We start from the raw sequence: 15,724 nt of genomic DNA on the forward strand, positions 1-15,724 counted from the left end.
ACACACTAACCTTAAAACCATAAATGCTGGATTTCTGAGACTACTGGTCATACTCTCCAACACCACACACGTGTGAATGACAGGGCTGCTTATTCTCCTTCCGCTGGAAGCGTCCGCAACACAACTTAAGTGGTCAACTTATTAAAGCCTGATGTTATATATGCTTCAGTGAATGAGCGTCTCGTGACACGTCTGTGTCGTCAATATGAGCAATATGCTCTATTCTATGCACACAGAACAACTCTTCCTACTTCCGGGCCCCTTCCCTACTTCCCCTAGGTGTTACTGATGATACTAATTAAGGCTCTGTTCCATATAGTGTACAGTGGTTCTCAAACTTTTTTAATTTCAAGGACCCCTCTGAGAGTGTGGACCCGTAAGGGTCCATTTGGTTCCATTTTTTTGTACACTCTCAGAGTTACAGACCCGTACGGGGCCATTTGGAACACACTCAAGGACACTTTGAGACCCACTGGTGTAGCAGTGTTTCCAGTTAGCCAACACTGCACAAAAGCAGCACCCTGACTCTGTTTGACCACAATGTGTGCATAGAGCCTATTTCACCAAAGTATAAATCAGGCTTGAGTGTCGCCGTGGTTTCACGCTGGGTTATTTCCCACGTATTCCATCCACCATGATGAAGTCTGTGGAGTCATGTCATCATCATGACCGTTTCGCCACTCCCACAATGTGACTTTGATTCCAGGATGGATCATAACAAACCTACTGTATAAGAATTAAGAACACTCTAGCCAGTTGGCTACTCATCTATGAAGCAATTGTACTATGGAACCATGGTTGGGGGTGTGATGGTCTTCCACCATTCCCTTTCTTTTCTCCTTTTTTTTTTTTTAGTAAAACCTGTATTTGGCACTTTATCTAACACCCCTGTTACATATGTACATAATAAACATGTATTTTAATCTGCTGATGTCATACAATAAATGATTATTCAATGAAAATATAAATGAAGTTGACCAGTGCTGGCGCTGTTTTCACTACCTCAATTAAGTGTTAAATTAACACTTAACTGATTGACTGAGTGTCCAAATAAGAAACAGCATTTTTATTGGTGGCTGAAATTACATATACCTGTAGTATAGGCACACAGTATGTATAAAAGAATGGTCCGTTCAACAGGCAATTCATCACATATAAGTGGACATTGTGACGTTCCCACAACAAGCCTTGAGCATCATGTTTGGAAATCTGGTAATATCAATGAGCAAGCTGTTGCAAGATGTCCTACTGGAGAGCTTACAGAACATGCCTTGACCAACCCTATTCATGCAATTATCAGACTTCTGAATGATGGTTAATAGACAGGGTGCCTGGCCTGCCTGACTCAAAAGATTTAAAAACTGGTTCTTGATCTAGAGTTTCACAGGGAATCTTGGCATCAGAGCACTGGTACCGAGTTGTCTTTTATCATATTATAAAACTTCTTCACCTTATAGGTCAGGTGAGACAAAAGCCACTGGAATATTCATACATGAATGGGGCCATTTCCTGCAACATCATATACCATTGAGGCAAAGTACAAAATGCAATAATGAATACAAATAATTAAAAAAAAGAATCACCATTTGTATCTCGTATCGATCTTGATAAATGCCACATAGCCTAGCACACACAGGCAGTTGCAAATAAATACATAGGTGAACAGCTACATGGAAATATACAGGCACGCACACACACACACACACACACACACACACACACACACACACACACACACACACACACACACACACACACACACACACACACACACACACACACACACACACACACACACACACACACACACACACACACACACACACACACACACACACATGAATCAGGATCTCCATAGAGAAGCTGGATGTATGAGGTTCTTAGAAGCCCACCAAAGAGACCCAGTCAGGGAAGTTATGTAACTCTCCTGTCTCGCTAAGCTGCTGGTCTCCATGGGTTAGGGTCAGCTTGTATCGCAGACGCACCTTACACTGTAAAAAAAGGTGTACAGAGGATGGCAAAAGGATAAGTGAAGGAAAAGGAATAGGGTCAAGATTGAATGTATCACTAGGTCATTGAAGGGCGAGATCTTTGTAATCAAAAATAGTTTTTCATCAACATAAGGCTGTGTTTTGAACACAGCGATATACAGCTAGGAGACGACACTTGGGATCAAACTATGAGCATTGTCTTGGAGTTTATACATAGATTTCTTTTATTGTTTTGCTGTTGTTAACTCGGCCTGCATTTATTTCAATTTTGAGTATTTTCTCAGTTTTTTTATTCTTAATTCACTATGAAGCTTATGTTATACAAACAAAACTTGTCCTTGTATTCAACACATCGTTGGGTGAGTAACCAATAAATAAGAGCTTTTTGGGTGAACTTCCCCTTTTAGTGCTTACTATAACTCTACAGTACAGCCAAACTCACCCTCTGGGGATTGGCCAACAATAGCACCTGGGAGATGGCAGCTGGAGGGAGCAGGGGGTTATATGGAGGTAGGTGTGTTGCTGATGATGGCTGCAGTTTCACTGACATCATCTGGACAACAGGTAAACAAACCAAGGATTGATTAAGTGATTTTATTATTGGAAAGGTGCCACAAGAAAAGCAGAAAAGGACTGTTACATTTGGTCTCTCTCTCTCTCTCTCTCTCTCATATGCCCCCTCACCAGCGAACCTGGTTCCACTCGAGGTTTCTTCCCATTACAGGGGAGTTTTTCCTCACCACATACTGTACCACAAGTCAGGCTTCTCCCGGTGTCTTGAGAGAACTTGTGATCTCAATGTTTATAATAGGATTACACTATAGTTTTGATCATTTGGATGTTATTTAATGTTCTTGTTACCTTTGGAACAGCAGCTTGAAACAGGACGTCTGTCACTAGAAGGGCAGAAGTGTTGACGGTAGAGATGACCATCACGGCAACACCTGGGTGTTCTGGAGGAGGCTCTTTGGCAAAGTGAATTGAAACGTGGACCCCACCCTGGTCATGTATTGTGATTGGCTCCAACTGACCTATCAGAAGAAAGGAACAATATTAGTCACTTACCAATACTATGCCCAATATGTGCCAATACTTGTAGCACTATATGTGGCATGGTGCATGATGCCAGGTGAGACAGCTTGTTTGCATTAAAGGAGAATTCCGGAGTTTCCGTTTTCTTAACGAAGTCTGCTGTGGACATTTTAAAACACAACATCTAAAAGTAAAGCCACGAACGGCAACATGGTTTATGGCAACATGTTTATGGACGAAGCTATGAACAGACACATGTACAGACGATGCCGCTAATCCTTTTGAATCAGGGAACATACTTGGTGTGATTGTCTCCAATGGCACACAGATGCCTGTTAGGGGCTGCTGAAGGCACAAGCTCTCCTCCACTTTCACAGGAGACAGTGACATCTCCATTTCTTGTTGCTCCGTTTTAGACGGTGATCCTGACCATGTAAAAGACAGATCTTGAGCGAGTGACCTACATAGACAAAAAGACAGAGTGGGTATTGTGATGTTCAGTTTAGAATCTGAACATGAAGGTTTCCAGTTAGACCCTGGCTCCTCCTTGCAGTGTGCGTTTAATTGTCATTGGACACGATACTGAAGTTGAACCCCCATAGAGCACCGAAGTCTGACGTCACTTTCAGTAGAGGGCACCAACAAATCTCCATAGGGCGATTTTAGGTCGCTTCATATAAGAACTGTGTTTGAAAAATAAACCGACCACCCCGGCCTTTCTGTCAGGGGAGTGGCTGTGCGTCGTTAATGATGTCCATTCATATTTGATACAGCCAGTTTCTGGAGAAAATGGAATTAATGTGGCCGCAAAAGCCTTGAAACTACATATGAAGGCAATGTCGCTGCTAATATACGTCACGCCCAGCTGTCAACACATTGCGTTCCTGAGATTCCTCGTTGACATAAGCTCAGCTGGTGGTGACTCGACTCGTACTAACCACGAAACATTAAATATCAATAAAATAAAAATAAAAATAAACGTAATTGACATTCAGTTTCTGTTGTGCGACGGGCAGATGCAGCCACCCCCCCTACCCGGAAATGTAGTCGCTGGGTTGTTTGACTCGTTTCTAACGCTTATTTTGTTACTCTTTGGGTATATTTGTACATTTCCACCTTCAGTCGATGCTTCATATCCATATGAGTGAAAAGGCCGGGGTGATCGGTTTATTTTTCAATTCTTATATGAGGTCACAGTTCTTATATGAGGCGATCTAAAATCCCCCTATGGAAATTACAATGCAAATAAAAAGTACATGAACCTGTGGACTGACGCCCTCTACTGACAGTAGAGGGCAGTGACGTCAGGACTTCGGTGCTCTATTTGCTCCCGACAAGCATGGATGACTACCCCGTTGGTACATTTTAAAGCGCTTTGAATGGTTAGAAGATTAGAAAGGCACTAATATATAATTACATAATAAATGTCCGTTTACCATCCATCTTTTGGGGAGTTTGTGGAGACGGTGTTCCCTCCACATCCACGGGCTCTCAGAAAATGGTCACTCCCTTCATTTTCATGGACATTGTTCATATGGATACATCCACTGAGCTGAAAGTAAAGAAAGCTTCTGTCAAACAATCATTCAAGTTCCCGCACGACAAAAAACAAGAATGCAATTTCTTTGTGCTGGCAAGCCAGATTCCAAGTCAAATCTCACCTCCATTAATTCCTCATAGTGGGTCTTTGTTAAAACTGGAGTTTGTTTGGCTTTTGAGACCAGATTATCAAAACCTGTAATGACACGGCTACAGGTCCATCAAACACATTACGTAAGAGAACAATAGAACGAAAACAAGTGATGTAAGATGTAAGTTGATGTAAAAATTGGAGGAAACCTGATGAATACACGTTGATGACCAGTCCATTGTCATGCACGTATTACAATTTGTACACAAATAGATTTAATCAGAGGTCAGAGCACTGGTTTGCCTCTAGTGCAGAGACGTTTTGGTGTCAGCTGTAATGGTGTGCACTTATATTTACCACCCTACAGTCACCAACTCACCGCAGGATTATTAAAATGAGTGCTGGCATATCACCCTGAGCCACAGCAAGCAAGTCCCAAATGTCCCAACGAGGGAAATGACAAATGTCGGGTGATAATTAGTTTATCACATGCCTTATTTATTCACAAAGACACCTAGAAATAGTATTTTTTGCAATGTGCATTCATTAGTAAAAAATAAAAATAAATAAAAAATGCAATGTGCATTCATTTGGTAAATGCAAAAGAAATGCAACGTACATTCATTAGTAAAAAAAAACATGGTGATAAGAGTGAAAACACATGTTAAAGAGTTATAGAGGCACATATAAGAATAATATAACACTTTTAAATTCATATATTAACATTAGTGGTGTGTCCGGGGGGCAAGGCTGGTCACCCCTGACATCTGTTCACCATTCAAGACTTGAGATTTTTATATAACATCCGATGGAGGCGCATACTACGGTACCTAGATCTATGAGTCCCCGGTCAGTCGGTGAGGAGAAAGTGCCTTCCAGGTGAGAATAGATACCAGGGGTGACAGAAGAGGATGAGGTAAACGTAAGAGAGGAGTCACAGGCAGTGAAGTCAGAGGGTGAAATGGATTTCCTGTGAGGCCGTGGAGAGTCCAGTGCTGACAAGTCGATGAGGTGATAGCTCTTAATCTCTCTAGGATGTGTGGGAGCTGTAGTACAGGAGTGAGAGAGGATCATCAAACTACAACCTCGAGGAGCCAGTCAGAACCAAAATGAACACAACAAAACATGGTGCGTGCAGCATTTCATTCACAGAGACTACGAAATAATTATATGAAAGTCGGACGAGGATATGAAAGGATTGATGGGCCTACCATTGGTTTTACATTCCTCCGTTTGTTTTCCATTTGCACGTCCTTTGCCTTCTCGGCTACTGTAGTCTCTTCTCTCCACCTGGCACTTATAGGCATTCACCACCAGCGTTAATTCATCATTGGCTGCGAGGATCTGTGCCAGCGCCACATCATCATCCGTCGTGTCGCTGGCTAGGCGGAACAGACTGGGCCTCATCCTATCACAGCGCTCATACAGGGCCTGGCGTTAGGAGAGGGAGGGGTCAAATCCAAAGATATAAAATAGTATAGATACAGTAGGTCATAAGCCGCCAACTTCTGTGTTTACAGACACCTATACTTTAATGAAGAACCCAATGACACATATTGAACAAACGTGTCATGGAGGCCTCCATGGATTACTACTCTGCGCTGCTGTGAAAGGAATGTTCTATACTTTTGAATTTCTACAGTAAGGTCTCAATATATCACACAAAAACATTCCCCTCAATGTGGAGTCACATACAGTATGTTTACAAAGGAGGATAGGTTAACCTTCTTGTCTGCTGGAGGGTTATAGCACATTGAAGATTCATGGGTTGTTAAACCTTCAAATATTAATTTTGTCAACTCCAAATTAAACCCACCTTACCCTATCCCTCAACAAGAGTTTATAGCCTTGAATTAGTAGGGCCAACCCAATTAGTGTATAGATGTATTTGTTCCTACAAATACATATAAACAAATAACATGTTACCTTCAATTGTGATGAGTTTCCAGTGTGTCTGTGTTTTTTCAATAGTTCCCTAAGCTGCCTAGTGCTTGTCTCCACCTCTTCTAGAGTAGACACACGCTTTGACTCTTTTTCTGCTTTGTCTTGCTCCTGGAACACACAAACAAACACACAACATAACACACACAAAATTAGCAATACACACCACCATCATCACCACTACCGATATCCCCCCGGCCTCTACAACTCACCTCTTTCATGGTGCTTTTAATAAGTCTGTTGGCGGCTTCCAGGTCCTCTGGACGGGAGCTCTTCAACAATCTGGCTAATTGCTGAAGAACAAACAAATATTAGCACCATGAAGATAAACACGTGGTTTTTCATTTACAGTAGAGGACTTTCCATTGACCAACTTAATTTCCTATCTAAGCCTCGCCATAACCCTCTAACTTTACCCTATACCATTCGGTAGATAGATAGATAGGTAGATAGGTAGATAGGTAGATAGATAGATAGATAGATAGATAGATAGATAGATAGATAGATAGATAGATAGATAGATAGATAGATAGATAGATAGATAAGATAGATAAGATAGATAAGATAGATAAGATAGATAGATAGATAGATAGATAGATGGATAGATGCACACGTAATTGTACGATACACACCTTGGCCTTCTCCTCCTGGTCAAAGACAGATTGTGCACTTCTTTGGGGAGGGGGTGGCATCACAATAGTGTCTGACAGTTTTGGGTCCTTCTTCACCACACCTAACAAACCAAGGAGAAATACTTTTTTATTATGGAAGGAGAAACATACATAACTGTTTGTTTGTTTGTTTGTTTGTTTGATTGATTGAAGTATTTATTAACAGTTTGCAGAATGGGTACATTTCACATGAAAGCACAACTCAATACAAAGACTGTTACTGTGGACGACACACTGATAAAGCATTACACTTGTTTACAACAGGGTCCACCTTTTTCAATTCATCAGAACATTTAGAGACGTACAAATATACACTATATTTATTTCTATATTTAAAAAAAGTGTAACACTGTAAGGTGTCGGCTGTGTGTGTTCAATAACAAATGTATGGAGAAAAAAAAAGGAAATTACATACAGTATACATTTACGAAAGTATTAAATTGTGCTTGAGTGATAAGAGTGAAAACACATGTTAAAGAGGCATGGATATGAATACAGGAGCTTGGGCAGAAAATATTGTAAAACCACTGGACTAACTTACATTAAAAAACATATTAGAAAGTGCATTCAAATTGTAGCACTGGTGAGTGTTGTTTTAATTTCAAACCTTGTTTCTTTAGCATGCGGTACGCTTCCTGGAGCTTGGGTTCATCTTTGAGCCATAGAGTCCAACTGTAGAGGACTTCTATCACTTTGTCCTTGACCTTCTGAGGACTCCATTGACCCAGATACTGCTCACACAGAACCGGGTTTAACACAGAATGCTGTTATGTCATGAATCACAGAATAATTTATCTTCCAGTTGATATGAATTAGATGGATTCTATTATTCCATTTAAATAATATTTGGAGAAGACTGAACATGTCATGTACTTTATGTGTAACTAATTTCGATTGGAAATAGGGATGCACTGATGCTATAGTGGGTTACCTAACAGAAATGGTCCTTCATACTAAAATAAAGTGATCAACCATATGTAAGCTGTAAAACATCTATGCCTGGGGCAAGCAAGATGATTGGCAGCTCTTTTCACAGATAGTATCAGTATGTTAGATAATTGTAACAGAAATTATATAAATAAATAAATCATCTTAGACTACTACTACTCTTTACTCATTCTCAATCTTTCCAACACTTCAGTTGAGATATTACAACTGATAAAACCCAGCAGCTCAAATCAAAACAAAACTACACTGTATACTACTGGCTTCCAGTCTCAAATATAGATGGACAATTTCAAAGGACAATAACAATGTCAAAATCATGTCCTTTGACTTCTCCAGTGCCTTCAACACCATCCAAACACACCTACTATGCTGAAGATGTCACTCACTCAGTCTGTCTGTAGGTCTCTCTTCTTTGCGATTATATGTTGGGGGTGTGGAGGGACTATATTAATGCACCCTGAATAGGTCTGGTCTGTTATAGTATAATAACCCCACTGTGTTAACCTGAGTAGCAGCTGGCTTGCTGAATATTCCCAAAGGCCCTTGAAAGTAAACTGTGTATACCATTTTCCATACAATGCCCCTAAACGATGGAATGCCCTATTCCTAAAGACATTTGAGAAGCAGTAGCAGAGCTTTTCATTATTGTTATCTCCATTTAACCTTGGCAATAGCAAGTTGATACTAGCTTAACACACACAACAAAGGACTATTGCAGCAGTATGTGCACTGCTCACACATAACACAAATTAAAGCTGGATTCAATCCTGTGTACACAGGATCCTGTGTAAACGCTCTTCAGTGTTAATTCAACTCACATGTTTTTACATTCACAGAGTTAAATTTCACTGTGTACTGGAATGGTAAAGGGTTGGGCCTTGATGCAGTGAAATAGGTCCCTACCAAAAACCTTTTCTTTCTTTTTTCTTTGTCTTTTTCTTTTTAAGACACTAGACTTGTCTGATGTGTAGAATGACCTTCTGGCATGGGAGAAGGGAAAAGGGGCCACACCCAGTAGGTTATCTATTCTACTAAATATTGAATTGCATTGGTTCTGTCCACTGCAGTAATTCAATTATCTATACATGATTTTTAAATCGAAATCTAAACATAATTTTTCAAGTTTTAAAATAATGTACACTTTTGAGATGGATGATATTCCACCCTCAACCACAAGAGATTTAGCAATTTATTTAGCAATTATTATTATCAAAGCATAACTTTGAGGGGCCCCCAATCAAACCGTCCAGTTGCTACCCTACCAACTCCAGCATTCAGTATTTATTTTAGCCTAAATGTCTTGATATTACACTTTACATCACAACAAATATATATACTGAAGAAGTGTTTCTTAAGCATACACTCGACAATGACAAGTGAAAAGCGGAATTGAATTAAAGTAAGAAAATCATTCAAGATAATATCCTCGTCGATGATGTGATGACATAGCATAACCCATCCTTTTAGATAGGCTTGGTGTTCAATTAAAAAAAGGTGTGTGTTGTTGTAGCAAACTTCCCTTCATGTTTAAGATGCCCTTATTAATTGACCAGAGCATGTTAGAGGAGTTGAGTTAGGAGGAGAAATGTCATCAATGCACCAATCCTCATTGTCTCTGTCTGTCTGTCCCTCTATCTGTCTCTCTCTCTCCATGGGTTCATAATACATTGTAACCAAAATATCGATATCAATCAAAGTGATTGTATATGGTTACAAATTTGTTATTATCTATATTATATATCAATTATCACGCCAGCTTACTCCCCACCCCAATTACAACAACAACAACAACAATCCAAGAGAAAGAAAAAGGGTTGTTATTATTTAACTGAAAAAGTTACATAAATGTTCACCAGCAGGGGTCTCTCTTTGCCTCTGGTTTGCTATTTTTGCTATTCTGGAAAATTTCTGATATATTTTAAGTAATTAAAAACAGAATAAGACACCCCCCCCCCTCCACTATACTGACTACACACAAGTACATACTGTAGCCTACTGTACAACCTCACCTACGGCCAAGTAACTGAGCCAGGATCTATATCCAACACTTCCCTTAATCTAACCAGGATTCATTCCGCACGCACGCACGCGCGCGCGCACCCACCCACCCACCCACACACACACACACACACACACACACACACACACACACACACACACACACACACACACACACACACACACACACACACACACACACACACACACACACACACACACACACACACAATACCTATAAAACTGCAAAGCTACTTACTAAACTTTCTGTCATTATTTACACTACTGTAAAGAAGTCAACTTGAGCAGCATACGTGTATAATAGGCAATACACTGCACAATTAATTTAAGTATAGTATTAGTATATTAGTATAATGTAAATAATGGTTTATAAAAAACTATTGATGAGTAACTACAGTAGATACTAGATTAATACTCAGTATTGGACATTACCACTATAAGATGGTATCAGTGCATCCCTAACTGCGAATCACATTAGGCCATATCAAAAGATGACAAAAGACTCCTTGTATTTGTCACTGATCATCACCTATAACTACTAATGGAAATAAATTGTGAAATTGGATACGTCTGTGGTCACTTCTGGAAAGAAGAGCTTGTTAAAACATATTCCTGTCAGTCAAGAAGATCATGTTCCTGTGATTAGCATTACCTTTGGCGATAGAACTTTGATGAGCTCATTGAGAAAGCGGAACTTTATTGCCTCATGGTGGAATCTCTTACCGCAGTTGTTCATGCATGCCTCTAGAACCTATAAAACATGCATGAGAAAACCATTGTCAGAAGAAGAATTTGAATGTTGCACTGTAGTGAAAAAGAAACAAAGACAGACAGACAGACATTTCATAACACAAATAAATTAAACTGGGCAGCGGTGGCCTAAGGGTTAGAGGAGCGCCCATGTTGCCGAAAGGTTGCCGGTTCGATTCCCTGGACGGGCAGGAAAAATCTGGGTGGGGAAGTGATTGTCATCACTCACCCAACACCGCTGAAGTGCCCTTGAGCAAGGCACTGAACCCCCAACTGCTCCCCCTGGAGCTGCTTAGTGGCCAACAGTATAAGACTGTGGTTGTACTGGTCAGCTCCCAGGTTTTAATGTGAGTCTGTGTGTGTGTGTGTGTTTCTATGTGCAGGGCGTTGCTGAAAATGAGCACTTGTGCTCAGCTACTACCCTGGGTAAATAAAGGATTAAAAAAAAACCCTGCTTTATAAATTTAAAGATTCTTTGTCCCTTTTGTATACATCAAGATAACAGAGCTCATTGAAAGTCCCTGGTTAACCATGTATAAGCATCACATGATGTGGGACATTAGCCTAGAGACAAGCATGTCTTCAGGACATTTTACAGTGAAACAATACTATATTTTATTTGATCTATTCTACTGTATGGTCTGCAGGATCAGTACTGATAGATTTTTGTAATCCTGTGCCATTTCTGCCATGTTACACACATTAAGGGCGCGTTCGGAAATACCGCACCGGAGCGCACTCGCCTATTAGTTTGCATTGCACAGTGTGCTCAGTGCACTATTTCCGAACGCGCCCTAATTTACCTGTGACACAATCTGGGACATAAAACTGAATTTCATGTCCATGCAATTTTGGAGTTTAATTGTAGACAACATTGTGTATATAGAGGGTATGCGTATGAATAGAGTGAGTGAGTTTAACGTCATGTGATGCAATCAGATTTTTCTGTTTGGATGTATGAGCTATGAAAGGCCAGAACGTTGTTTTTGCCACTCAGTAGATGTTCCTGCATAATGTCTGGATATGATGATGATGATGATGATGTCACGCGCATACTCTATTGTGATAGAATATAAAAGAGGCACGAACCCTATGTAAAAGGTTTGTATAGGGGCTGGAGCATGAACCCTATGTAAAAGGTTTGTAAAGGGCCTGGAGCATGAACCCTATGTAAAAGGTTTGTAAAGGGCCTGGAGCATGAACCCTATGTAAAAGGTTTGTAAAGGGCCTGGAGCATGAACCCTATGTAAAAGGTTTGTAAAGGGCCTGGAGCATGAACCCTATGTAAAAGGTTTGTAAAGGGCCTGGAGCATGAACCCTATGTAAAAGGTTTGTAAAGGGCCTGGAGCATGAACCCTATGTAAAAGGTTTGTAAAGGGCCTGGAGCATGAACCCTATGTAAAAGGTTTGTAAAGGGCCTGGAGCATGAACCCTATGTAAAAGGTTTGTAAACTAATTATTTCCCCAAATCAAACTGATTCCGAGTTCCCCCTGCTTCATTAATTACTAGCACAGGAGGCAGGATGTCAGGAGAAGGATGGACAAAGAATTGATGCATGTGATACAAATTAGTAACAATTCTTAACAGCACGCCACCCAATAACCCCAAACAAAGACATTTTGATTTCAATGAATTGTTCTTTTCAAACCACTGGCATCAATGCAAACTTGAAAATGCAAATGAGTTTCAGTTAAATAAAAACATGGTGTTTCCAAATATTTTTTATTGCGACCGCAAGTCACATTTACTATGAAAATGTGATTTCCCATCCGTTAGTTAGTTAGTCACCCCATGCCTCCATATAATGGTCATGCCTCGTGACATCATCAGGGATCTCCATATATGGGCATATATGGAGATATACAGTGTATACAGTGTATACAAATATACAGTGTGTGTGTGTGTGTGTGTGTGTGTGTGTGTGTGTGTGTGAGTGTGTGTGTGTGTGTGTGTGTGTGTGTGTATATATATATATATTTTTTTAAACCTCAATAGAACATTAATATTTCTATATATTCTGTATAATTTATACCATAACAATTTACATATGATTTATAACAAAGATATTTGCTGGAATCAGCTATGTTATTTAATGTAAAAACACTTACAGTAAGAGCTTGCAGAGCCTCTCTCTCCTGTGGAGACTGAATCTTGTGGGCCAAGAGAAGTGTGGCTACCTGGGGTCTGAGAGGACAGAATGACTCAACAGCATGCATGGAAATACTCAGTAAAGTACAAATACCTCACAATTGTACCTACAATTGTACAGTACTTAAGTACTTACAGTACTTACTTACTTACTGTAGTTACTTTACATCACTGCTGGCAGGTTAGTATAAGCTAATGCTATACCACTATCAAAAGAAGTGCAGCTAGAAATTATGTTCTACTACACTACTATTTAATAATCGCACAGGTCATAATGTTGTAAAGAATTGAAAATGGATGAAAAATAACTAAAACAGAAGAAATTATGAAGATGATAACTACAACACTGTTATGACTGGTGGTGGATGTGAGGTTCCAGTTTTCTTAGAGGTGTGCGTGCATGCATGCATGCATGTGCATGCGTGGGTTTACTCCAGGTAGAATCACTATCAACTTAAATCTCAAATACAGTCGTGCTGATGAAATGATGCAAAGACGCATTGTGAGTCGTGACTGAGTTGATTTGGAGCAGCTACAGTATTCAATGCGTGTTTGCAACGTCATGTCACTGGCTTCCATTGACAATGAATGGTAGACTGCATCATTTAATCTGCCTGTGAGAACGCAACATGTGTCCATAAGAAGTACAGGTTTCTCTCTAATCTCTAGATTAGAAGATTTGGGAACCCTTGCTCTAGAGTCTAGAGTCAAACTTTTCAGGCCGCGACCCCCCAAAATGATCATTTGAACTGGCCAACCTGGCCACCCTGACAATCACTTGAAAATGAAATTGTAGGCATTACATTTAAGTTTGACTCTGTTCCACAGATAAATATTGTGAAAATAGCCAAACTGCAAGCTCACGTCTTGCGAGGCGTTGTGAGCTTCTAGATCGGCTATTTTCACAATGTTTGCCTTTTTGTAAGCTAAACATCTGGGGACCCACCCCCCAAAAAAGTGGTTCCCAGTTTGGGAACCACTGCTCTAGAGTTCCTCTTCATGTCTTAATATGTTCTGAGAACAATAGTCTAATCTGTGACAACATAACTGATAGCATGGAGGCTGTGAAGCAAGTCAAGCAACCATTTCTTAAGACCTATTTCACACTCCAGTTTAGGTGACCAGGTGACCACTGAAAACTACATGACATCTCACCGCTGATAAGCAACTCACCGCTCACACAAACACATGTCTCTGTTTTTACTAACCACCTTATCACCTAAAACTGGAGTATGAATAGGCCTTTAGATCGGCTCTCCTTCTGATGAACAAGCCAGTCAGTGGTTCTGTTCTGCATCCATCCACATAGAAATAGAATTCAAGCTAATTGGTGCATAATACGTGAGACATCCTGGAGATCTGATCATGTAATGCTCATGTCACAGTGCAGTTATAGCTTACCCATCAGTCTCCTGGTTGATGAGCTCGTAGAAGGCTTGGATACAGTCCCACCTGTCAACCTGGTTAGCTGGGTCTGTGGCCTTGTCTGGGACCAGGACAGGACAAGAAAAAGCATTTAACTCAGATAGTAGGCAGAAACATGCATGGGGAAGCACAGACACACATCAACAACAAAAATCTAACAACATGTAGAATAATAATCATTAGAATCATTCATCATCATCACTTTTTGAAAAGATAGTGGGAGACTGTGCTGTGGCAAGTCAGTGTCAGCCCCCAGGGGGGTCCTCCCCAATTTAGACTCCCAATGATTAGCTTAACGTGTTTGTTTTCTCACTCAACAGCAAACAAACCACAGTAGGCTATATGTGACATATCTGCACATTTCTAAAGTTACAATTTAAGCACTTTAAACTTAAAGACCTTTTAATACATTGGCCAAATTGTCAAATATTACTAGCAGCGCGCTGTGGAGGAGCCGCCGCGCAACAACTGTCTGCAAAGTTGCGTCTGAAACGAAAGCCACAACACTGTCCCGGCCACAACAGATCTCACATAAACAGTGCCTGGCGGACAACACCATACACGGCATGAAATGAGCTATGAAACTTCCTGTTACAACAACCGAAAGAACTAGGCCATTAATCATTACTGGGCTTTTTTTTCCTCCTTTTTTTTGTAAAATGTAAAATTCTAGGCTATAGCCTAATTATGAGAAGTTGAGAACAAACAATATAGACCTAGCCAATAGCCACTCAACCTTTTATTTATGCCCAAACCGGTTCACGACTAGGATAGTCTACACATTATATAGACTAGTTTGAATACGCTTCATGATAATGTGCGTAAGAGAAAAAGGGTGATCAAATCCGATCCAAAAACAAAACTTAGCGAACACACACCCCACTCGTGTGCCATTTGATTCCAGCTTCTTTACTTACTGAGCCATGATTCTAGTAATGTTCCTCCGCTTTCATAGGTCGCCATAGCTGTCGTGTCGCCAAACAAGACGCAAATGTTGTCTATTAAACTCTAGATAAGCACCGTCGCTGTCTGTCGATCTGCCTGTCTCTCCGAGAGCAGAAGTGTCAGTGTGTGGCCTGGCCTCCTGCCCAGCCCAGCTCTGCGCGTAGCGACATGTGACACACAAGCTCTGCTTAGTCAGGAGTCATGCAAACCAATTTGTGTCAAA

The 15,724-nt window shown here is 40.4% G+C and overlaps 1 protein-coding gene across 1 annotated transcript; it reads right to left on the reverse strand.

The window, feature by feature from the left end:
- Positions 1–1,082: 1,082 nt before the first annotated feature.
- LOC306921107 (ADP-ribosylation factor-binding protein GGA2-like) lies at positions 1,083–15,598 on the reverse strand. Its single transcript, XM_079498221.1, has 16 exons — positions 15,474–15,598; positions 14,533–14,617; positions 13,092–13,167; positions 10,885–10,983; positions 7,873–7,996; positions 7,227–7,327; positions 6,807–6,887; positions 6,580–6,705; positions 5,865–6,084; positions 5,484–5,699; positions 4,685–4,758; positions 4,460–4,575; positions 3,323–3,483; positions 2,853–3,022; positions 2,434–2,544; positions 1,083–1,991 (listed from the first exon to the last, which is right to left on the reverse strand). The coding sequence occupies exons 1-16, from the start codon at positions 15,517–15,519 to the stop codon at positions 1,881–1,883; spliced, it is 1,917 nt and encodes a 638-aa protein (XP_079354347.1). The 5' UTR covers positions 15,520–15,598; the 3' UTR covers positions 1,083–1,880.
- Positions 15,599–15,724: the final 126 nt, after the last annotated feature.

This window comes from Electrona antarctica (genome assembly GCF_951216825.1).
Source record: "Electrona antarctica genome assembly, chromosome: 4".
NCBI classification, from domain to species: Eukaryota; Metazoa; Chordata; class Actinopteri; order Myctophiformes; family Myctophidae; genus Electrona; species Electrona antarctica.